The 23,765-nt window shown below is 41.1% G+C and overlaps 1 protein-coding gene across 1 annotated transcript in view; it reads left to right on the forward strand.

The window, feature by feature from the left end:
* ABLIM1 (actin binding LIM protein 1) overlaps nucleotides 1–23,765 on the forward strand; it is a 182,280-nt gene that overhangs the window by 49,689 nt on the left and 108,826 nt on the right. The window contains exons 3-4 of the mRNA XM_061191323.1: nucleotides 6,966–7,149; nucleotides 11,404–11,513. Of these exons, the coding sequence (XP_061047306.1) occupies nucleotides 6,966–7,149; nucleotides 11,404–11,513 (294 nt within the window). The remainder of the gene's footprint in view (nucleotides 1–6,965; nucleotides 7,150–11,403; nucleotides 11,514–23,765) is intronic.

A 23,765-nucleotide genomic window follows, 5' to 3' on the forward strand; every position in this document is an offset into this window, starting at 1 on the left:
CATGCACCCCTATGCTCACTGCAGCATTATTTACAGTAGCCAAAGTATAGACGCAACCTAAATGCCCATCAATAGATGAATGGATAAAAAAGATGTGATGTATATACACAATGGAATATTACTCAGCCATAAAAGAGAATGAAATCTTGCCATTTGCGACAACATGGATGGGCCTGGAGGGCGTTATGCTAAGTGAAATAAGTCAGACAGAGAAAGACAAATACTGTATGATTTCACTTTTGTGTGGAATCTAAAAACAAAACAAATGAACAAATAGCAAATAACAAAACAGAAACAGAGTCACAGATACAGAGAACAAACAGGTGGATGCTTGGGGGAGGGTTGAAGGGGGAGAAGATAAATAGGTGATGGAGATTAAGAGGTACAAACTTCCAGCTGCAAAATAAATGAGTCACCAGTATGAAATGTACAGTGTGGGGAATGTAGTCAGTAATTATGTAATATCTTCCTGTGGTGAGAGAATTTAACTGGACTTATTGTGGTGGTCATTTTGAAATGCATAGAAATATCAAATTACTAAGTTCAGTAACAAGAACTAGCATAGTGGGCTTCCCTGGTGGCGCAGTGGTTAAGAATCCACCTGCCGATGCAGGGGACACGGGTTTGATCCCTGGTCTGGGAAGATCCTACATGCTGGAGCAACTAAGCCCGTGGGCCACAACTACTGAGCCTGCACTCTAGAGCCTGCGAGCCACAACTGCTGAGCCCGTGTGCCACAACTACTGAAGCCTGCACACCTAGAGCCCGTGCTCTGCAACAAGACAAGCCACGGCAACGAGAAGCCTGCGTGCAGCAACGAAGACCCAGTGCAGCCAAAAATAAAATAAATAAAATAAATTTATTTTTTAAAAAATGACTAGCATAGTGTTGTAGGTCAATTGTACTTCAAAAACAAACACACACATTCATAGAGAAAGAGATCAGATTTGTGGTTACCAGAGGTGGGGCTGGGGGAGGGGGAGTTGGATGAAGACAATAAAAAGGTACAAACTCCCAGTTATAAGATAAATAAGTGCTAGTGATGTAATGTACAACATGATAAATATAGTTAACACTGCTGTGTATTGTATATGAAAGTTGTTAAAAGAGTGAATCCTGAGTTCTCATCACAAGAAAAAAATTTTCTATTTCTTTAATTTTGTATCTATATGAGATAATGGATGTTCACTAAACTTACTGTGATAATCATTTCATGATGTATGTAAATCAGATCACTATGCTGTATACCTTAAATTTGTACAGTGCTGTATGTCACTTACATCTCAATAAAACTGGAAGAAAAAATAAAAATAATGTAAAAAATAAGAAAGAAAGAAGGAAGAAGGAAAGAAAGAAAGGAAGAAAGGAAAAGTAAGAAAGAAAGAAGGAAAGCAAGCACATGGCCCTTATCGCCAGAAATGAGCGGGTGTAACCCAGATCCTGCCATGAAAAGCCTTCATTTCCCTGGGGCAAGTTCAGAAGGGCTCTTCATGCCCTGTGATGGGCTGACCAGCTGGCAGAGTGCCAGACCACAAAACCAGCACCTGCCCTAGAAAAGAGAAGAAAGAACCCACCTAAGGCTCCAGGCACCCAATTAGAATTCTTATGTTGCTCAAAACTAAATTGATCACGTTTGCTTGACATCCCTCCCTCTCTCACTAGGATGAATTGATTAAAACACCAATGAGACCAGCAGAGATGTTCAATCTCCAGATCTAGATGAAGAAAATGTCTCTTGCATTTTACCTCCAAGCAACCTTTGGGCAGAGTTTTAAGTATTACCTATTCTCCTAAATTTCTGGCAGTATGAACTAGTTGACAGATGGAATGTCTCTGAAATGAATTTGTTGCAACATAAAATGTAACTGCTGTTTTTAGAAAGTTGAAGAAATAGTTGCTACTACAACCCTGTTCATGCCGCTAGAATACTATGCTGTTTTCACCCTTATTTGACACCTCCATACTTTGTTCCCCTCCTGTTCTGTGGTATTTTTACAACACAAGCAGCTCCTGTTAACTTTTTTTTAAAAGATGTAAGATTTTTAAATGTGCTGTTACTATTTTCACAACTTTTATATAAAATTGCTTCGATGTACATATTCCTACTTAACTAGTTAATGGAATGCCTTGGTTTGCAGAGAATGAATTCAGGGGTGTCACACCTACAAGACATATGACTGTTTGTGGCCATGCTTTAGTGATAGCAAAGCAGGCAAGATTCAGGGGGGCCTTGAGTGGGACATGTTTTAAATAATTGATCATGAGAAGAAAGCAATTGATTAATCTCTTTCACTGGCAGCTCTTTTTTTTTTTAACATCTTTATTGGAGTATAATTGCTTTACAATGGTGTGTTAGTTTCTGCTTTATAACGAAGTGAATCGGCTATACATATACATATATCCCCATATCTCCTCCCTCTTGCGTCTCCCTACCACCCTCCCTATGGTCACCCTCTAGGTGGTCACAAAGCACTGAGCTGATCTCCCTGTGCTATGCAGCTGCTTCCCACGAGCTATCTATTTTACATTTATTAGTTTATATATGCCCATGCCACTCTCTCACTTCGTCCCAGCTTACCCTTCCCCCTCCCCGTGTCCTCAAGTGGCAGCTCTGTTTTTTTATGAAAGGAATCTATGCTTTTCCCTGGGCATATGTTAACTTTCAACCAAAGCAAAGACAAATGGAGCATCCAGAGTTAAAAACCTAAATAGAGCCTACTGAAGTTCGACCTTACCAATTGGGATTGTGTGATCATTTGGATGGGAAAGTTTTACTTTGCGCCACCAGTTAAAAGTATTTGCTAAGCTGTTAATATAAAACAGACCAAAAGTTTTTTTTAATTTTTAAAATGTTCACCTTTAGATATTTTTGGTTAAAAAGAGTAACTCCTTTGTCAAAGTGTAGTTTTCAAAAAGTTAAATACATGACTCTCATACAAATATGGAATGAACACGTACCAGAGGTTTAGTCAACTCATTAATGAAGGAATTAGCAGAATGTAAAGCTGGTTCAAAGGAGAACCAAAGGAATGGGTTTAAAGGCATTCAAGAAAGGATGTTGGGATAAGATGCCAGGGTTAGATATAAAACTGGTTAGCAGTCTAACGGGAGAGTAAATCTGGACAGAAATCATCTGGACATCTACCGGACAAGAATCTACAGGTTATGGTTAATTTTCAAAGTCCAGGCTTTTAATTAGTAGTAAAGAGCTTGTCAAACACAGATCCAGTGCCCTGGGTCATGAAACCATTCTGTGTGGGCTGTTAATACTCCTGCATGACACTGGAGGAACATGCTTCTCTCCTTCACCTTGTTTACAAGGTTTGGATAATTTTCCTTAACATCTTATTATTAAAGTGAGCTTCTGCCTGTATAGGCACCAGGAATAGACAAATTCTTAGAGACAGAAAGTAGAGTGGCGGTTGCCAGGGGCTGGGGGGAGGGAGGGAGAATGGGGAGTTACTGTTTTATGGGTCCAGAGTTTCAGTTTTGCAAGATGAAAGATGTCCTGTGGATGCATGGGGGTGGTGACTGTACAACTATGTGAATGTGCTAAATGTCACTGAACTGTACACCTAAAAATAGTTAAGATGGTCCATTTTATGTTATGTGTGTATTAGCAAAATTAAGTAATTTTAAAAAGTGAGCTGACACATAGGTATGTGAAGAAAAAGTTAACAATTCTTCATCCTACTGAGATAACCCATTTAATAACCCTATGTTTGTCTTAACTCACTTTTCCTCGTTCATAAAAACATAAGTAGACTTTTTAAAAAAGGGATTATTAAAATTCTTTGTGAAATTTTCTCTTTTAACAATATGTCATGGACAGGCCTCTAGGTTACAGATATTGATCTAACCCATTCTTTTTAACACAAACTCCATAGACTGGATAGATCGTAATTTATCCAACTATTGCTCTACTGATGGAAATTTGAGTTGTTCCCAGGTTTTGGTTTTTGTTTTTTTTTGCCAGTACACAAACTGTTATAATAAGGCCGTTTTAATACAAGAGAGTGATGCTGAAGGCCAGGACCTGAGTAAAGATGGCAAGAAGGCAGAGGAGGGAAATGGATCAAAGAAATGTTGTCTTGGGAAAATGGATTGGATTTAGCGGACAGTTGAAAATTTTGGTGTAAGAGTGGGAGAATGCATAGCGCTGCCATTTTATTAAAAGTGGGAATAGCAGAAGGTTTCAGAAGAGATGGCAGAGAAGCTGAGAGGGTTGAGTTTGTGTTGACAGTGCTGTGTTCGAGTTAGGTGTGCCGTCTCTGCCCAGCTTGGGGAAGATATCACAGATAAAGACATAGATTTGAGAATCCTTCACATAAAGTCATAGTTGAAGCTCTGAGAGTGGATGAGACCTGTTCCCAGGGAGGCCTTGTATTCGAGAGGAAGGAGGTGACATCCATGGGAGTTACTTGCATTTAGGGGTCTGGCCAAGGAGACTGAGAAGTTGTGGTTAGAGGAGGAGGAGGAGGAACAGGCAAGTAAAGCCTGGAGAGGGAGGAGTCTGAGATTACGTCCCAACTAGTCCAATCTTAAGAAATGTAGTAACGTTAAGTACTCTTAGGTCTGAGTAGTACAGACGTTCCCTCTCGCTGCTTGCTGTGTATGCCTTTCATGAGCCCCTGCCTCTGTGAGTCCGTTTTCAAACGCTGGTTTCCTTGTGTATAAACCACCAGAAACAGTGGTACAGTTCGGTAAGCCAATTTGGGCCACTGCTTTGAATTTAAGGACTAAGCCAAATCAAATTGCAAAGGGGCACAGTTTGATTTTAGTTCGGCCTCTCTCAACAGTAATTACAAAGTCATCTTTTAAGGCTAGATTAGGTTCATATAAACGAAGACTTTATTATTAAAGGAGAGTATGTGTCCATTTCACAAAACCATGTGAACTAGAGAGGCTGCAGAGGTTCCCTAAGGAAGGAGTGAACACAGGGATTTCTAAAACATTTAGAATCAGCTTTGAAGCTGTCTCAACAATCTGTATTACCGTAATTACCCTATTGCCACCAGATCTTTTTATAAAGGATCTGTGAATTTTTACATTCTGTCTACCTTAGGTGATTGGAAGGGAGACTGAAGGGAATTACTAGCAGTCCAAATGCCTTATTTTGTTACCTTTCATGGTTTTGAGAAATACCCAAGTTTGGAAGAGCAACTGAGTCGTTGGAACTGCTTGATGCCACTGAGGAGTGAAATCAGTGGGAATCTGCCAAGTTTGAAGCTAGATTCAATTTATAATAATTCAAAAATTGGTTCCCAGTCTTATATCAGATACCATGGTTGGAGGTCCCTAAAGACGAATCAAAAGAAGTGAAGCTGAGGAGTCTTACCCATAAAGTGCTTTGTCATCTTGTGGGAAAATAAAAAAGAATACATAGAAAAATATTGAAGAAAAATCTCTAAGGTGTCCTGTGACCCTCAGGATTGTGTTTATTGTTGTTGAAGGAATTTGCAGGTAGAGTGAGGTTAGTCCATACTTGAGTTCTCTCGACCCACAGGACCATTTGGTAAGGAAAAGGCAGGTGTGGCAACAGTGGGGTACTGGCAGGTTAGGGAGGCAGCAGATGGTGAATGAGCTGGTTTGCAGGTAATGTGATCACAGTAGGTTTATACGGTGGTCATTTTCAGGCATGACGGACTCAGGCCATCATCTTGGGTTACTTGATTATAAATTGCAAAGAAGGAGGTCATAGCTGTGGAGTGTTGATCTAAACAAAGACAGATGAACCCACAGTGGAAAGCTTGTTGTAGGTTCTGTGTCACCTTGAATATCTTTAGTAGTTTGCCATTAGTAGAGACTGCTAACTGAGGGTGGGGCGGTAAGATTCCGTCAGAATCTTACTATGCTCAACGCTAGTTCATCTAGATGCGTTCATGGGTCATGGGAACTTATCATGTGGTCCAGTAGGTCCTTAGGAAAGCAATTTAGTGACTGAACTCACCTCGTCCCTACCCCAGCTGAGCGCCCATACCAACTGCTTGCAGGAATAATCAGGACAAATCCTGGATTCTTTGCCCAAGGCCCTGAATTGTATAGGAGTCATCCAACCTTGGGAATAGAGAGGTTAAGAATGGAGATTTCCAGCTTTGGTGTTGCTTCCCAGTCACTTGGCAGTGGAAAATCTTTACTCGCAGAGGCTGCCTTTGGCTTTATTTTTGGACCAGTTGCTGAGTCCTGCTCTGGTCTTGCCTGAACATGCAGACCTGGAATCCCAGGACCTGCTTTTTTTGCACCATCTCCATAATTCACAGCTGCACGGTTTTGAAAGAGACGCCAAAATTCAGACACAGCAAAGCAGCCTCTTTTGCGTGTGCTGAGATCCTGAATGACAGTTTTATCTTGGACATGTTCCCTTTTCTTTCCTCTTCTGCTTGTTCATTTTTATCTCTCTCTGTAATATATAAATAATGGACTTATCCTATTTACTGCACAGAGAAAATTAAACGTCTGAATTGTTTAGAACTATGGGAAAGTATTTCCAGAGTGTGAAAAAATAGACACTGGACATTTCAGCTTTTGGTGTAGTGGGAATTTATTACTCAGCTCAGTTAACAGTTTTGGTCCAAACCAAGCAGTTGTGTGGGCAAGCAGTGCTTTCCTGAATAGCACTGCAAGAGACAGTTTTGTTCATATTTGAGACCGCGTGAGCCAAAGGTATCTTTCTATCAAAGACTGATTATCTCTGAATCTTAGACATATCACAGAAGCTGTGGAGCCCTAGCCAATGGATTTTACTTGCATGAGATATTGCATCGCTCCCAAAGGGGAGGGAAACAAAAGGGGAGGGAGGCAAGAGAGAACTCAGAGCCCAACAATAAATAGCTCTTTGTACCAGTCCCCCCCTCCCAAACCCCATACTGCTGAGATCATAGAGTAAGTTAGCAGCATGCAGTAGAAGGCACTGCTGCCCAGCAGCTTGGCAGATGATGACCAGATGTGAACTTGTCTGTCCACAGTGTGTGGCTGTGACCTGGCCCAAGGGGGCTTCTTCATAAAGAACGGAGAGTATCTCTGCACCCTGGACTACCAGAGGATGTATGGCACGCGCTGCCATGGCTGCGGGGAGTTTGTGGAAGGAGAGGTGGTGACCGCCCTGGGCAAGACCTACCATCCCAACTGCTTTGCTTGTACGATCTGCAAGTAAGTGTGGCTTTCCCCAACAGAGAAGCACTGGGTTCTGCTGTCAAAGCTTGGAATGTGCGCTTTGGTCTTCAGTTGTACTTAGTCTTTTTTTTTTTTTTAGTATTTATTTATTTTGGCTGTGCCTGGTCTTAACTGTGCCATATGGGATCTTTTAGTTGCAGCATGTGGGATCTAGTTCCTCGACCAGGGATCGAACCCGGGCCCCCTGCACTGGGAGCGTTGAGTCTTAACCACTGGACCACCAGGGAAGTCCCTTGAGTTGTACTTAGTGTTAAAATATCTTTTCTTTAAAAAATTTTTTTTATTGAAGTACAGTTTGATTTACAATGTTGTGTTAGTTCCAGGTGTACAGCAAGGTGATTCAGTTATACAAATATACACATATATCTTTTTCACATTCTTTTCCATTATAGATTATTACAAGATATTGAATATAGTTCCCTGTGCTATACAGTAGGACCTTGTTGTTTATCTATTTTATATATAGTAGTTTGTATCTGTTAGTCCCAAACTCCTAATTTATCCCTCCCCCTCTCCTTTCCCCTTTGGTAACCATAAGTTTGTTTTCTATGTCTGTGAGTCTATTTCTGTTTTGTAAATAAATTCATTTGTATCATTTTTTTTAGATTCCACATATAAGTGATATCATATATTTGTCTTAAAATATTTTTTCTGATGCACCTTTAGATGTTTTTATTTTCCTAGTGTGTTATCAGACTTAGTCAAAAAGTAATTTACTTAGGAAACTTTATATGTGATATCCTCCACTAAATAATGTGACTGATTTTAAGTGCCTTGAAACCAAATCTGAAAGCAGCAAATGTCTTGAGACATTTTGAGCAATGGAAACGTGGGAGGAAATGGCATAAATACTTGGAAAGATGAAGCTTATTTGGAAGTATCAGTTCTTATCAGATGAAGCTTATTTGGAAGTATCAGTGTGTGGGAGTGGGTGTGTAAAATAGTTGCATTTGCTCTATAACCAGGGAGAGCAAGCTGCCCCATGGGCCAAATTAGACCCAATACCTGTTTTGTAAATAAAGTGTTATTGGAACACAGCCACGCCCATTTGTTTATGTATTGTCTATGGCTGGTTCCAAGTGACAGTGGCAGAGTTGAGCAGTTGTGACAGAAACCTTATGATCTGCACAGTCTAAAAAAATATTTACAATCTGATCTTTCAGGGGAAAAGTTGCCAACCCCTCCTCTCTATCATCCACCAAGGTTAGATCTTTACTGCACAAAGCAGCTTGATTAAAATGATCAGTCAGAGAGAAGAAGAAAACTGTGTAAAGTGTGAGTGGAAAATGTGGTTCATTGTTGTTGTGTTTTGAGTGCTACACATTACAGAATTTACAATGGGTTTGATTCCTATAATGAGGAGACTCACCAATAAAGGATCAGCTACTTAATTGACCCATACTAATCAGGCAATCCCATGCCTTTTGGAATGGTGTTGATTCTGTGTGCTCCATTTTGCTATGCCTTTGTAAAAACTACAGTTCAGTTCAGTTTGTTTTGTTTTTCAGCATTTCATGTTTCTAGGCCAGAGGAATGTAAACTCTAGAAGGGTAAATATGATTTTGTATAATTAATTAACAAGATAATACACATGGATAAATTGTAATAAGATTTAGATGAAATATTCATAATCAAATTATTTTAATAACTTTATATAACTATTAGCCCATTTTTTAATTATATATATTTTTTAAATCATAATTTAAAAATTCTGGGTTAATGAACTGAAATTTTTTTCTGTATTTAATCAAAAGCAAAGCTTCCTCTTGACCTCTCCTTTTTCAGGCTGTAGCTCACAGCCCGGTTAAGAGCCTGGACTGGCATTCGGGAGACCCGAGTTCTGGTCCTGCTTCCTGGACTGATTTGAGACCTATGTGAGCTAACTTTTCCACAGCAGTTGTCTCATCTGTAAGGCGACAGGCTGTGAACTGGATACAAGTGATTCCCCAAACCTGGATGATCACTGGAATCCCCTAGGGAGGGTCTCTTTAAAAATATCCATTTCTAGCCTTTCTCCCTCCTAACTCATGATGATTTAGTAGTTTCTGAAGGGTTACCAAGGAGGAGGAGACTCAGTCGGGTTGGAAGGCGCCGGCCCAGGTAAACTCCGAGAGCCTTCCTGATCTTGGCCCCGAGAGATCATTGCTTCAAGTTGGTAACGGACAGACGTTTATCAGCTGTAGCGCTGTCCCCGCGTGTCTGAGCCCGCAGAGAGGTGCCCGCTGTTGCTGCCACTGCTGCCGCTGCTGCATGACGCCAGTTTCCTCTGAGGAGGTGGCCTTTACAGTTTACAAATTGCATTCATGTAGAAATTAATTTAACCCTCTGAGCAATTCTGTGAGGTCAATCAGGAATTAGTATCCCTACTTATGAGTGACTTTGAGACTCAGAGTGTAAGGGATTTTCCCAGTCCCTCACATCGCAAGGCCAAGATTTGAACTCAGGTGTTCTGACTCTAAATCCAGTTCTCCTTCTATTACAAACATTCAGGCAAATATCAGAAGGAAGTGAACCCAATGGGCAGAGGACGTAGGGAAATGAAGGGGGGTCATTTGTGAAATAACAAAATTCAAAATTCAGAAGACCTGGTCCCATTGTTGAGAACTGGACTCTGGTTTGTCCCATGGTGGATCTGTGTGGGGTTCAAGTTTAAAAATATAAGCTTAGATCAGATGCAGGGCCTGGACTAGGGTGAAGCCAGGGAGGCTCCTGGGCGCACAGTTTAAAGGGGTGCTTACTCCCGCGTCATGCGGTGCCCCTGACAGTGGGGGCCTCCTTAGATGCTTTGCCTCAGGTGCCTCGCTGCCCTCACCCTGGTCCTGGCCCTGATCAGAGGCAAAGAACCTGAGCTTATTGTGTCTGTGGACCCTTCACTCCCTGAGGGCCTCCTTACAGAGCAGATTGGAGGCTTGCTTGGTTTTAATTAATAAGTGTGACGCGATAGGCCTGTTGGTATCCACCAGAGTGTGACTTTGATTATTAAAGACAGAGCAAGTTCTGAGTTGGTGGATACCACCTGCACCTGCCCGTGGCTTGGTCTCCCTAGCTGGTCAATCCACGCCAGTTGCTTAACCTCTCTGGGCCTTATCTGAGCAATGGAAAGTAACACGGCACCAGGAGAGGAGAGGAGAGACCACCTCAACTCAGCACTTCTAAAATTTGGTGGTGTGAGAGTTTAAAACTCTCCTTGATGACTGGCAACAAGCACATTTGTGGAGTTAAGTCCAAATTTACTATCTGTGCGTGCATTATGGTTAATCACCAACAGTTAGGCGGCCGAAGGGCAACTTAAAGCAGCTGTGAACGTAAAACATGTCCAGAAGCTTGAATTTGTTCTTAAGAAATTGCTTCTGACTCAGATGTGTGGGGATGTTTGGTTTATGAGTTTCAAATTTCCTGATTGACAGAATCACACATTTCAAAACTCACGATGAAGATCATTGGCACATTGGTCAGTTGCAAGAAAGTAGGCGTGGAAACTGTCATTTGGCTATTAATTAATGACTTTTTAAAGCTATCTGCCTGCTGAACTGGGAGCAGAAGAAACTGATAACGTACCTGAAAAGGCAATATTTTTGCAACGTGTGCTGTTATTGATGAATATCTAATGTGAAAGGGAAATATCTTTCTGAAAAGAAGCTAATACTAATTTTTAAACAGATATTTATAGCATCTTCGTATTTCTCCAAGTTTATAAGGGACTGGGTCCCTAGCACTGTGAGATATTTAGTTCGCCCATTCAGACGTCCAGGACAAAGTCTAATTCAGCATAATTATCACATTGGTCCAGGGAGCTTAAAGAGTTAATGCTTGACCTGTAACCAGTTCTCTTGGGGAAGGGCCTTAAGCTTGAATAGGAATCCATGGCATTTAAAATATTTATTCATGGAGGTGTTTCCATTTGGAAAACGGAGAATTTTACTGTGTGTGCCCTGCTAGGTGACTTGTTGGAACATCCCTCCACTAATGAGTGGAGGTAAATGGTATCATTTTACTATCTGGTTGCCCGTAGAAGCCGCGCATTCTCCTTTCCTCTCAAAATGAGGCACGTTTGTTTGTTTGTTTGGATTGGATCCAGCTGGCTGGCTTGCTTCAGGCTGCATTTCACATGGTGTGGCTGGTGCTCCTCTTCGAAGCAATGAATTGGCACTGGAGACCAGCAAAGCAGGAGTGAGGAAGAAGAATGAAATTGCCGCAATAACCTTGAGGGCCATGTCTTTCTGTCTCCAGGCGCCCGTTTCCACCCGGAGACCGAGTCACGTTCAATGGGAGAGACTGCCTTTGCCAACTCTGTGCACAGCCGATGTCTTCCAGCCCTAAAGAAGCCTCCTGCTCTGGCAGTAAGTGCCCCAGCCACCTGTTGACATGAATTCCTTCATTCCTCAAAGGTAGCTTAGGCAGATACCTTCCTTTTTGAAAAACTCTGGTGGCAGGAGCCAAGAGTAGGCCTATCTAAGGCATTTTCAATTGTAAAACGTGATGCGTGGAGAAGCCTTCACTAAAACCCATGCAGTGAGAAGCATCTCCCTTATTTCAAAAGGACAGAAATAGAATTGGACATCACACTGTGTATTTTGATAGTAAATGAAGGAAAAAGAATTATAAACTGTTACATCAGAAATGCCCCTCTCTGGTCATGGAGGTTAAGCTGTGAGAGCATTTGGTGGTGATGTGATGTCTCTGTGTATTAAAAAAGCTATCCCCACTGTGCCTTGGGCGAATGTGGTGGTTATAATTTACTCTTAAATAATTCTTTATTCTTTATCACCCTTAAGTATTCTTTATTCACCTGGAGGGTTTCTGACATTTATTCATTGAACAGATAATTTGCTGAGCACTTAACAATGTGTGTCATTCACACTAGAGATACAGGCGTGGACAGAACATACTTAGAATCCTCAGGAAGCTTATTTTTTAGTAGGAGCAGGTAGACAATGAATGCATGTACAAAAATATCTAATATGTGAAGAAAATTAAGGTAGGAAGAAAAAGCAGGGCAATGGGTCTGTGTTTGTATGGGGCAATCAGGGAGACCACTCTTAAAAAGTGTCACTCAAGGCGAGATTGGAAGAAAGTATGGGACAAGCTATCCATACATCATGGGATTGGTAATTCTTGATGACAAGGCTTGTCTGACCTGTGTGAACCCAAAGAAAACCAACTTCCTTCCAAATAAAAATAGTGGCCAATTGCAGTATTTCTTGTAGTAAATAACGTTGGGTAGGTCAGTTCACTCTGAAGTGAGAGGGATCCTGAACCCAGGACAGCAAGCAAGGAAGCTCTCCTTCCCTCTGTTTCCTGGGGCGTTAGGACCTGGACTAGACGTTTGCCTTGGTTTCTGTGGATTGTGCCCGACCTCAGAGAACAAATGCCTTTAAACCCTGCCGGTCTCAGCACATAAGAATGAGATAAGCCCCTTCTGCTCTGGAGGAATTTCTTGTAATTTATAACAGCGCTTCCAAATCTTCTTGTTAAAGTAGAAGAGTTATACCTGTTAAAAATAAGAATGTTATGACCAAAAGTATTTACATAGAAATTGGATTTTGACCATTGGGAGAAAAGAAGAAAATAAATGTGTTAGTGCATCTTATTCAGCACACATGATCAGATCCTTAGCATGTGGATTTATATGCCCTACTAATAAATAACAAGCAGCCTGGGTAGGATAAGGGCTACAAAACAGGACACTATCCTAGACCCCTAATAGGGTTTCAGGTCCCTCACTGTGCTTACCTACTCTGCCCCATGCAGGTCATTGGGAAGGTGACCTAGGTTGAGAATAGGTACCCCTTGCTTGAGAGGGCTTGCTTTGAAAGTATGTTACCAAAAAACTTTGCAGGAATTCTTCAGTCTAGTTAAGAAAAAGAGGATGTTTTGAGTCCCAGGATAGGATGACAATCTATAACAGAAGATCATGTCCGTAGGCCTATTATAGGACTGGCTGCATCCTCAAATTCAGTGGAGTCCTTTGGTCCAACTACCTTTCTTGATAGGTGAGGATATTGCAGCCCACGAGGATATTCAAGGTCACACAAGCTATCCAATAATAAGGTAGGGTTAGAGGCAGGGCTTCTGACTCCGAGTTTGGGGCTGTCTTTTTGTTTCATCTAATACTCCTCATTGTTTGGTTTAAGAAACAGAAGGAGGATATTTTTAAAGGTTTCCAGTCCTCTTCCTCCATGTAATTTGGAAGCATATTTCCTCATCATAGCTCCACCAAAATGGTTATTCCAATTTTTATCAAACATTGTTTTGCTTTATCTATATTTTCTTGTTTTACATGACATAGTTGTTATGCACATAAAAAAGAAATTAAAATTCTAAGTATAAAAATGTATCAGACTCAAATTCATTACATTTCTAATGCTAGATTTAACAATTATTGCATATGTGCAAATTGTTGGACCAAATCATATTTTCTCCTTTGCTCCCAGTGGATGAAATCCCTTTTCTCTGTGCAACTGCTTTGGTCAGAACATTTTTATTTTCGACAAGTACTTGTCTATTTAGATAAGTACTCAAATAGCATTTCTGGGGCGTGTGGGTGTGGGTGTCTGTCAAAAAGAGAGCTCTTATATATGGATACACACATGCAAAATACCCAAAGGAGGCAGGCACACAAATACAAGAGCAAGTGAATTTTCAGCAAGTTTCTGAAATTCATTGGAGCATAATTAGAAAACACTTGGTTATTCTTTGTAATTCTTTAAGAAATGCCCTATATTTTAAAACTATACTGATGTTACTTTGATTCTTATTTTAAAAAAAAAATTTAACTTGACAAAGCTTCCTAAAGAAAAGCAAAAAATGAAACTTTTCTTTGATAATGTTCACAGTGTTGGTGAAATAGATCAGAGAGCCAAGGTCCTCTTTTTCCTTTGAAATGTTCTTTCACAAATGAGTTTGCTCTTCTGAACCGAAATTTTATTTCACGTTCTGTGGCTGGTTTTCCATAATCACTGAATAGGAGGTGAAGACAGTGTGAGAGGGAGAGGAGAAGTGAAGAGTGGCCAATGGAAGCAAGTCAATGATGTGATGAGAACTGACACAAAATAGGCTCTGTTTGAGCTTACTCAGTAGAGGTGCGATTTCAGCCACTCAGAGGCCACCATGTCTGTGTTGCTCTAATTTAGGGAGACGTCCCAGTGGAGTGCCTGTGATGTCTTGGGTACTCTGCTTGGTGCTTTCTTCCACATTACAGTAATTCTTCTCACCTTTATTTTATTTTCTTCTTAAAACGTTTGCGTAGTACTCACTGTGATCAGGCACTGTGTAGCTGGTGTACAAATTTTAACTCATTTAATCCTCAAAACCACCCTATAGGTTGGTACTAAAACTATCCCCTTTTCACAGATGAAGAAACAAAGGGCCATAGAGGTTAAATAGTTTGCCCAAGGTTACACAGTGGTAGAGCTGGGATACAAACCCAGGCTCCAGATGCCATGTTACTGTCCCGGATATTTATTTCGCAATGTAGGTATCACTGTCTGATTTCCAAAGATGGGGGTGCTGAGCCTTGGAGCAGCGACCTGACTTGTCTGCGAATTTACTCGAGTGTCTGCCTGCAAGGGCTGTGTGCTTTCTATGTGCCACAGTTGCCTCCCTGGTGTAGCAAGGTTTGGTGAATAGAAACCATCAGGAAGTTATTCATAGAAACAAACTACTTCAATTAAAGATTATTGCCCTTGAATTAGTAAAAACTGTTGCTGCACCCAGTCTAATGCAATTTGAATTCAATAAGCAACAAACATTATATAACGTGGAGATAATAGTCAACATTGCCTCACAGGGTTACAGTGAACATTAATTAAACTGCTTTTTTTTTTTTTTAACTGCTTTTATAATTGATAAAAAAAAAAATCAATTGCCCATGTCTAGCTGATTCATACTTTAGAAATAAAAATGTATGTCCAGAAAGCATGATGTTCTCCCAGAAGTTTATTGACGCTCCTTTAAGGCCTAACTTCACTCCATTCTTCATGTATCTGCCAGTAATTGAGGGACTGGTTCTTTGGTTTAAGGAGCCACGTGAGGGGGAGTCTGCGTGTGACAACCTAGAGGGTAGGGAATCGGGTTTGGATGTTGCTTCCTGCACGGCTCTGGTCTATTTCAGGCACCCGAACAGAAGTGGGTTGCTGTCTACGATCACCCTTTGCATTTCAAAGGGTGTCTGACTAGTGTCTGATTGTGTGTGGGTTTGGCAGATTGATGCGATGAACACCCCCACACACATACATCCAAACCCATCTTCCTCTCCTTTACCCCCTCTGTACAGCATTGCCATTGTTCCAACTGCGATTGGAGCTCCTAAGGTATTGGGGCAAATGCTCTACTTGGACTGAATTTAAATCATTTCAGATAAACAGTCATGTGCATGTTTTCAAAGAGGAGGAAGAATTTTTCAATTATTTTACTTTTCTATTTGGTGCAATAGCTTTTAATAGTTGCAAGATAATGTTTCTTTTATCTATGTTCTCTCTCAAAAAAACATTTGTAGGTTGAGTGGGATTGTCTGCTGAGGCACCTACAATAGGTGGAGTGGTGATGATCTGACGCTGGCATCTGACTGCCTGGGTCAGGCTCTGGCTCTAGCTATCTCCTGACCTCTCCATCCTCCATGTCCTCTTCCGTAAAATGGGATGGCAATAGGTACCTACCTCATAGGATTAAATAAGTAAATAGATAAAAGTACTGACTACTTATAAAACAAAAACTTACTGTTTGGGCATTGACTTCTGAATTTTTGTGTAGGACAATCTTTGCTTTTTGTGACTATGCTTTTTTCACTCTACCATTCATGGTGGCTGTCTTTTCTGTTCATTTGATATTTTCCACCAATATGTAAAACCAATGAAGGCAGGAACACGTGCACACATACAACCCATGGATTGTTGGGTTTTGACTCATGATGATGGGTTTTGCGGCAAGGTCTTCAAAACAGATCAGCCCCACCTTCTTGAGACACTTTCCTCCAGTAGGATAGGATGGCAGAGGAGGCTTGGCAAGCCTCTGCTAAAGAGTGTGGGTTCTGGACAGGTTGATGGCTGGTTTTTATCCCAGTTCTACCACACACAGGCTGTGTGGCCTTGAGAACTCAATCTCTGCCAGCATTTCTTTGCCTATAAAATGGGAAACAATAATAGTTCCTTTCTCATTGGGTTGTTGTGGGGATTCATATAAGTAAAGTACTTAAAAGATTCATGATACCTAATAAGCTCATCCAAATGTTAACCATTGTTCTTTAAGGAAGTTACGAGACTAGAACTTGAGCTTAGAGATAATTTAGAATCAGAAAGGAACAGAAGAAGAGAGCGTAGCACACTGGTTTCCAATGTGGGCTCTACCTTTCAGAGCGCTTGGGTGTGACTCCTGGTCCTGCTTCTTCCTAGCCATGAAGTCATGGACAAGTTATTGGATGTCTCAGAACCTTCATGCTCTCATCTGAAAATCGGAAAATAGCTACTCCTAAGGGTTGTTATGGGAATTAAATAAGACACTACTACGTGGGAGGACAGTCTAAATGTGGGGAGGGTACTTGTAAAAACAGCACAGGGGGAACCCAAACAGAACAAAGGCTTTGTTCTTCCACGTCCTGAGAAGCAAAGCTGGAAAGTTAGACTAAGGGCGCCAGGTCTCTGGAGGCTTTGAGGAGTTTGGCAATGTGGAGCTCGGCTTAACCTGGAGGACAACCAGATGAAAACAATGTTCTAGAAAGATTAAGGTGGTAATGGCAATAGTGGTGCGCAAAATCAGTGATTTGACATCAGTGATCAGAGCTGGGGAGACCATTGGTTGTGGGTACAGGTAATGGCTGTGAGAAAAGGTGAGGAAGATGAATGAAAGGACTATATGTCAAAGAAAGATATGGATGTCATTCATTCATTCAATGAGCATTTCTTTGAGCACCTACTGTGTTCCTGGCACCAGCCAAATTCTTTACTGCACAGTTAACGTCATGTATTGCGGTGATACATTTGTCACAATTAAAAAAACCAACATTGGTACATAACCTGTTGCATTTTAGTTGTTTAAATGTGTGCCCACCTCCACTACCAAGTTAATGAACTCATTAAAGATAAGGACCCTGCTGTCTTTCTCTCTTATACAAGGTCTAGCACATAAAGCCCTAGATAAACATTCCAGAAATTGAATCAAAGCCATCTTTATCTCTAAACAGAGCTAATAACAATCTTCTCTTTTTAAATGGGTTTAAGTGTTCATTGTAAAACAATACAAATTTTACAGAAAAGTACGAAGAAGGAGATGAAAATCACCCGAAATCCCATCACAATGAGATTACCTCTATTAATATTTTGGTGGACATGCTTCTGGATTTTGCTCTAAGTACTATAGACACATGTACAACTTCGCATAAATTTCTTCCCATAGCATTTTGGTCATGTGTCTTCTCATCAAACATCATTTGTTCTTTTGAGTGTCACACAAAAGATTGAAAGCTTTGAATTTGCTTAGGCTCCCTGGCTACAGGGCCAGCTCACAGGTGTCCCGGCCAAAGCTGTGCTTTGCATTTCTATTGTGACAGTTATTACCACATAGCTCCCCTAGCTCTTTGCATCTTTTTCTCTCCAACCAGACTATGAGCTACCTAATGACAAGCTCTTTTTTTTTTCCCCCCTAAGAATAGCACTGTGCACACAGCAAGTACATGAATGTTCATTTAGTGGGTAAATTGATGCCATCCCAGGAGAGCCTTTCAGGTAATAAATCTCAGCTCCCAGGTCTGGAATGTTGAGTTCTGAATGCTACTTGAATGACGATGGTGACAATGGCTTTTGTGGTTTTGTAAAATTACATAGTACAGCTTGGGTGCATGAGGGCAAGGTATATTGGCATGTTTAAACGTTCATTTTCTCATCTTATTTACAAGTCTTTCCTCTTATTTAATAAACGGGGAAGGAGCTATTGCTTTAGATAATTTGGCTGATGACAGCATCACAAGGTTTTTTTGATTTGGGGGTTTTTTTTCTGTAGAAGTGTCAGGGAATGTATTTCCCAACTTTGAGTGTGAGGTTAGAGAGGCCTCACCTCTCTGGGCACTTAGGGTGCCAGCCTCTGGCCTGGAAGGACAGGGTCTAACCTGACATGGCAGTTCCAATATTGCTCTACTGGGTACGGATTAGACTGTTGAGAGAGTTTGGAATTGACATAGTAGCCAAAGATTCATTGCAGGAGGACAAGGTATGTCGCAAAAAGGAACATTAATATTTAGATTTTTCAGACTGAAACTTGTTACAATTATGAGTCAGACGTAAAGATCCCAGAGTGACATATCTTTTCACTTAACCAGAACCTGGATTATCTCGGTTGCAAGAAAGGAAGAAAAGTTCCCGCCTTATAGGGAATGGGTCCAACTAAGGGGCAAAAAGGGAAAATGGGTACAAAAAAATGTTTCAGTGGTTGGCAAGTTAATGGTATTTTGTTATTTGCTGTTTTCATTTCACTAGATACGTCTTTTATGTAATAAGACCCACACCTTCTGACAACTTATCAGTAAAACTAGAATTTCAATGATTGGAAGAGTGGTTATTCCCCAGTTTAATTTTTCAGCAGCAGTAAAGATTTAGCTGTTCAAAGGACTGCTGTGTATATCTATGGTTGTATATTCCTATAGACTGTCCTCAGAGGGATACTGAGAAATTGCTCTTAGTGCTTATCTCCAGAAGAAAGGGAGCGGTAGCAGGGAGATAGGGAAGGAAAGGAATTATTTTTACTACATGAAAAAAAAAATGTTTAACTATGTGTATGTATTACCTATTTAAAACCAAAGCACATCAAAAATAAAAATAATGTTAAATTTAAAAAATAAAAAAAGAGGGACTTCCCTGGTGGTGCAGTGGTTAAGAATCCACCTGCCAATGCAGGGGACATGGGCTCAAGCCCTGGTCCGGGAGGATCCCACATGCTGCGGAGCAACTAGGCCCGTGTGCCACAACTACTGAGCCTGCGCTCTAGAGCCTGTGAGCCACAACTACTGAGCCCGTGTGCCACAACTACTGAAGCCCACATGCCTAGAGCCCGTGCTCTGCAACAAGAGAAGCCACCGCAATGAGAAGCCCATGCACCGCAACGAAGAGTAGCCCCTGCTCGCCGCAACTAGAGAAAGCCCATGCGCAGCAACGAAGACCCAACGCAGCCAAAAATAAATAATATAAATAAAAATAAATTTATAAAAAAACAAACAAAAAAATAAGTAAATACATAAATAAAAGGCCCATTCCAGACTGAAGTCTCACTGCAGTTTGCCCTTGCTGTGACCTTCAGTTGTGTATGTATTGAGTGACTGGTCACATGAGGAAAGTACTGAAACTGACATTCTACCCTTTCTTTTCTTCTTTCTATCTTTGGAATAGAGTCAATGAGCTGATGTTGGCTAATGAGTACTGGATCTGAGAAACTGGCGTAAAACTCAAGTATGATTTCCTCTTTGGCAAGAGCCCGGTTTGCTGGGTGACCATAGCCAGTTAAAGATTTATCATGAAACTCCTCACCAGGTTAAAGTTTACAACTTAATTAAGGAAATCAGTATAAGGGCAAACCTTCTTGGTACAGATTTTTTTGACTGAAATTCACTTAACATAAAATTAACCATTTTAAAGTGAATGTTTAAGTACATTCACAACGTTGTCCAACCACCACTTCTATTTCCAAAACATTTTCATCACCCCAAAAGAAAACTCTATACCCATTAAACAGTTACTCCCAGCTCACCCCTTCTCCCAGCCCCTAGGAACTACCATCTGCTTTCTGTTTCTGTGTATTCACCTATTTTGGACATTTCACATAAATGGCATCATACAAGTGTGGCCTTTTGTTTCTGGCTTCTTCCACTTAGCATAATGTTTTCAAGGCTCATCCATGTCGTAGCATGTGTCAGAATTCCTTCCATTCAATTCCTGCTTAGTAGATTCATAACCAATTAATGGAGAGGAAAGGCAAACTATCTGGCTCCTTTTAATAAAATTTCCTATTCAGATCCTGGTCATGAATATGAGAATAAACACACCCAATGCTAATCAAAGGAGGGGGCTTCTTGACCTTGAGTAATACTCCTATCGGAATTCTGTGAGCACTGGCTTAGGGGTTAGAATTGGAAGTTTCAAATGTGTAAATGGTCTGTATTTATAAAAATTATGACCAAAGCTATAAGTATAAGTACTTTAAAAGAAGGAAAGATGGGATTGATTGCCAAATATTAGATAATAGAGGGCTCAGAAAATGACTGTTCCTGGTCCTGCCTACAGCTTTCCTGATGAGGCTGATAATCTGCTGCTGTTATGGCCCATGAAAACTTGTTTGTTGTGCAGTATTGTTTTCCTAAGACAACAAGAACCTTCACCTAAAATAGCAGGTCAGAGGCTGCTCTGGCTTGTGATGTTTCCATCATGGCCATCAAGATAGCAAAGGGAGCAGCTAACCTAGGCAAGGACATGGGTGATTGTGCAAAGTCTGCTTCAAGGTTACATATTCAGGCAGCCCATAACCTTTTAAAATAATTCTGCATCATTTTTAGTGAATTTGATACATAAATTATTGAGAGCCGTAAGATGGCAAATACACACTGCACCTATGTATCTGAATATAAATAAATATGAATGTTCCAATTCCCCTCAGCCCCAACTAGTATTTGTCTCGTGACCCCATGTATTGCTTTTTGGCAAATGGCAGTGTAGAATTTCAGAAGTTAAAAAGTGCTTAAAAAACTAATTCTTGAAAAGTGCTTAGCCTAACACATTTGCATTTTACCCTCTATCTGTCCTTTCTTTTGGTGACCTCATACCCATGGAATTTGCCGTGACATGCTAGAAAAGAAAATTGCAGACTCATGTCAGTAACTCGACAGGGATTGTGGCTGGTCAATAGTTGTCAACTCAGATGTCTGGTTGGAACTTGGCAACACTGAGCAGCACAGGTGAAGAGCAGACATTCAACAATGTCCACTTGCTAGATGGACGCTCTTATCACTACTAAATGATGTGGCCTTTTTAGTCAAGGAAGGGTTTTCAAATACCCAAACCCCAAGCTCCTTATACCTTAACGATGTTAAAACTGTAAGCCAAGTCTTGTTAAAAAAAATAGCATAGGGAATGTCTGGATTTTTTTTAATTGATGGGTTACAAATTCAAGGGCCTACAAAAAAGGGCCAGGCTGATAACATAGGTACATATGCTCAGTTCAAGCTTGAAAACAGGTGGCAGTGGACATTTAAACCCTAGGGAGGGATGTGAACCTTAGCAAACTGAAAACATCTGTCCTGTCTAGGGTGGGCAGCCACTCCATGCCTCCCACAGTTATTCCCATGAAGGAATCCACGTGCCAGAGGCTGATCAGACGTGTTGAAAGCTTGTGTCAAAGGTAGCTTGTTGACCTTACAGAATCTGACCCATGTTCAGGTCACACTTCTCTTGTCTCCACTTTCTCTCTTTTTGGGTAGAACAGCTGTTCTCTGGTATTCTGCATTCACCATTTTATTACACAAGGTCATGGGAAATCCACATCCTGTGGGAGACATTGAATGACAAGATATGATGTCATTAAATTCAGGATTCAAGTTAGCCAAACCCTGGAACTTAAATTGGGGGGTTTTGTTTGTTTGTTTTCCCTAAAGCTCCTTATATTGACTCCTGGCCAGGGATAAAGTACCTCTAGTTAACAGTCTATTAAAAGGACACCACTTGAATATAGAGTCTCCAAAATCTTATTCTACTTTCTATTAATAACAACCTATGTCTGTTTTCAGTGTATTTTTTGCTTTGTTTGCCTGGTGTGTCTTCTTTCTGCTGAAATAGATGTGTCTGGGACAGATCTTGTTAGGCTTTTTTAAAACTTTTTCTTTCCTTCTGCCACATCTCCGAGGCTAGAATGAGAAAAACTCAAAGTTGATGACTAATGATGTGCAATTTTTGACATGGAGTGATGTCTCAGACACATTGTTCCTTTCTAAGAATGTGTACATTCAACATGCAAAAAGTATATATAACATGCATCCATAATAGATTTAAATTAACAACAACAAAACACCCAGCAAAAATGAATTACCCAGGGGCTACAGGGAATGTTGAATGTTCGTTTTCTCTCTTTCCAACTGCTCAGTTGTTATTATTTTTTAATTTGCAAGCAAGAAAGCAAGGACAGCTTCTGGTTCTGGATCCCGTTTGGGCCATGTGGATTCCTTGCCCTCTGTTCTTCTGATCTGATTCATCCCAGGGCTGGATAGAAACCCAGAGGGCAGAGCCCACCCGGGGACAGCTCGGGGAGCAGGAGTTCCTGAGGGTTCTGCCTGTCATCCAATTCCCAGATTCAGATGGATAGAGAGGTCACCTGTGGCCCAGAATCTGCTTGGGAAAAAGAGAAGGAGCTGGGAAGAGAGTTGGTAGAAATATATGCTAAGAGGAAAGAATTAGTTCATTCATTTTTTTTAATGTAAATGTATTTATCTATGGCTGCATTGGGTCTTCATTGCTGCGCGCGGGCTTTCTCTAGTGGTGAACAGGGGCTACTTTTCATTGCGGCGTGCAGGCTTCTCATTGCAGTGGTTTCTCTTGTAGAGCACGGGCTCTAGGCACACGGGCTTCAGTAGTTGTGGCACATGGGCTCAGTAGTTGTGGCTTGTGGGCTCTAGAGCGCAGGCTCAGTAGTTGTGGCTCACGGGCTTAGTTGCTCTGCAGCATGTGGGATCTTCCCAGACCAGGGCTCAAACCCATGTCCTCTGCCTTGGCAGGTGGATTCTTAACCACTGTGCCACCAGGGAAGCCCGGTTCATTCATTTTGATTCAGTCAGAACAGAAACAATGGCTCTCTCCCCATCCATCAATTCCTTGATCTCCTCTGCAGCCCCCTCCCTGGCAAGCCCTCCTCTGACCCTCCCAGTATGGTTGATCCATCTTTGCCTCCTGCCCCCAAGATGCCCAAAGACAGGGAGACCTCTCCCTGCAATGAGAGACATCACTCTGCATAGGGGACAAAAAAGAGAAAGCTGGGCTTTAAAGACAACGCTGGGGAGATGGAGAGAAGATGGGGGTGGGAGATTTGATCTCTGCCTAACTGTCTTCCCGCCACTGGGATTCCTCTCTGTGTCGCCAGACATTGCTCTCTGCCTCCTCCTTCGTTCTTGAAATACAGTCCATCCCTGTTATTTGCAGATTCTGTGTTTGCCAATTTGCCTACTTGCTAAAATTTCTTTGTAACACCAAAACAAATACTCCCGTGCTGACCCAGCAATCCCACTACTGGGCATATACCCAGAGAAAACCATAATTCAAAAAGACACATGCACCCCAATGTTCATTGCAGCTCTATTTACAATAGCCAGGTCATGGAAGCAACCTAAATGCCCATTGACAGACGAGTGGATAAAGAAGATGTGGCACATATATACAATGGAGTATTACTCAGCCATAAAAAAGGAACGAAATTGGGTCATTTGTAGAGACGTGGATGATCTAGAGACTGTCATCCAGAGTAAAGTAAGTCAGAAAGAGAAAAACAAATATCGTATATTAATGCATATATGTGGAACCTAGAAAAATAGTACAGATGAACTGGTTTGCAGGACAGAAATAGAGACACAGATA

This window comes from Eubalaena glacialis, chromosome 1, assembly GCF_028564815.1.
Source record: "Eubalaena glacialis isolate mEubGla1 chromosome 1, mEubGla1.1.hap2.+ XY, whole genome shotgun sequence".
Lineage (NCBI taxonomy): Eukaryota > Metazoa > Chordata > Mammalia > Artiodactyla > Balaenidae > Eubalaena > Eubalaena glacialis.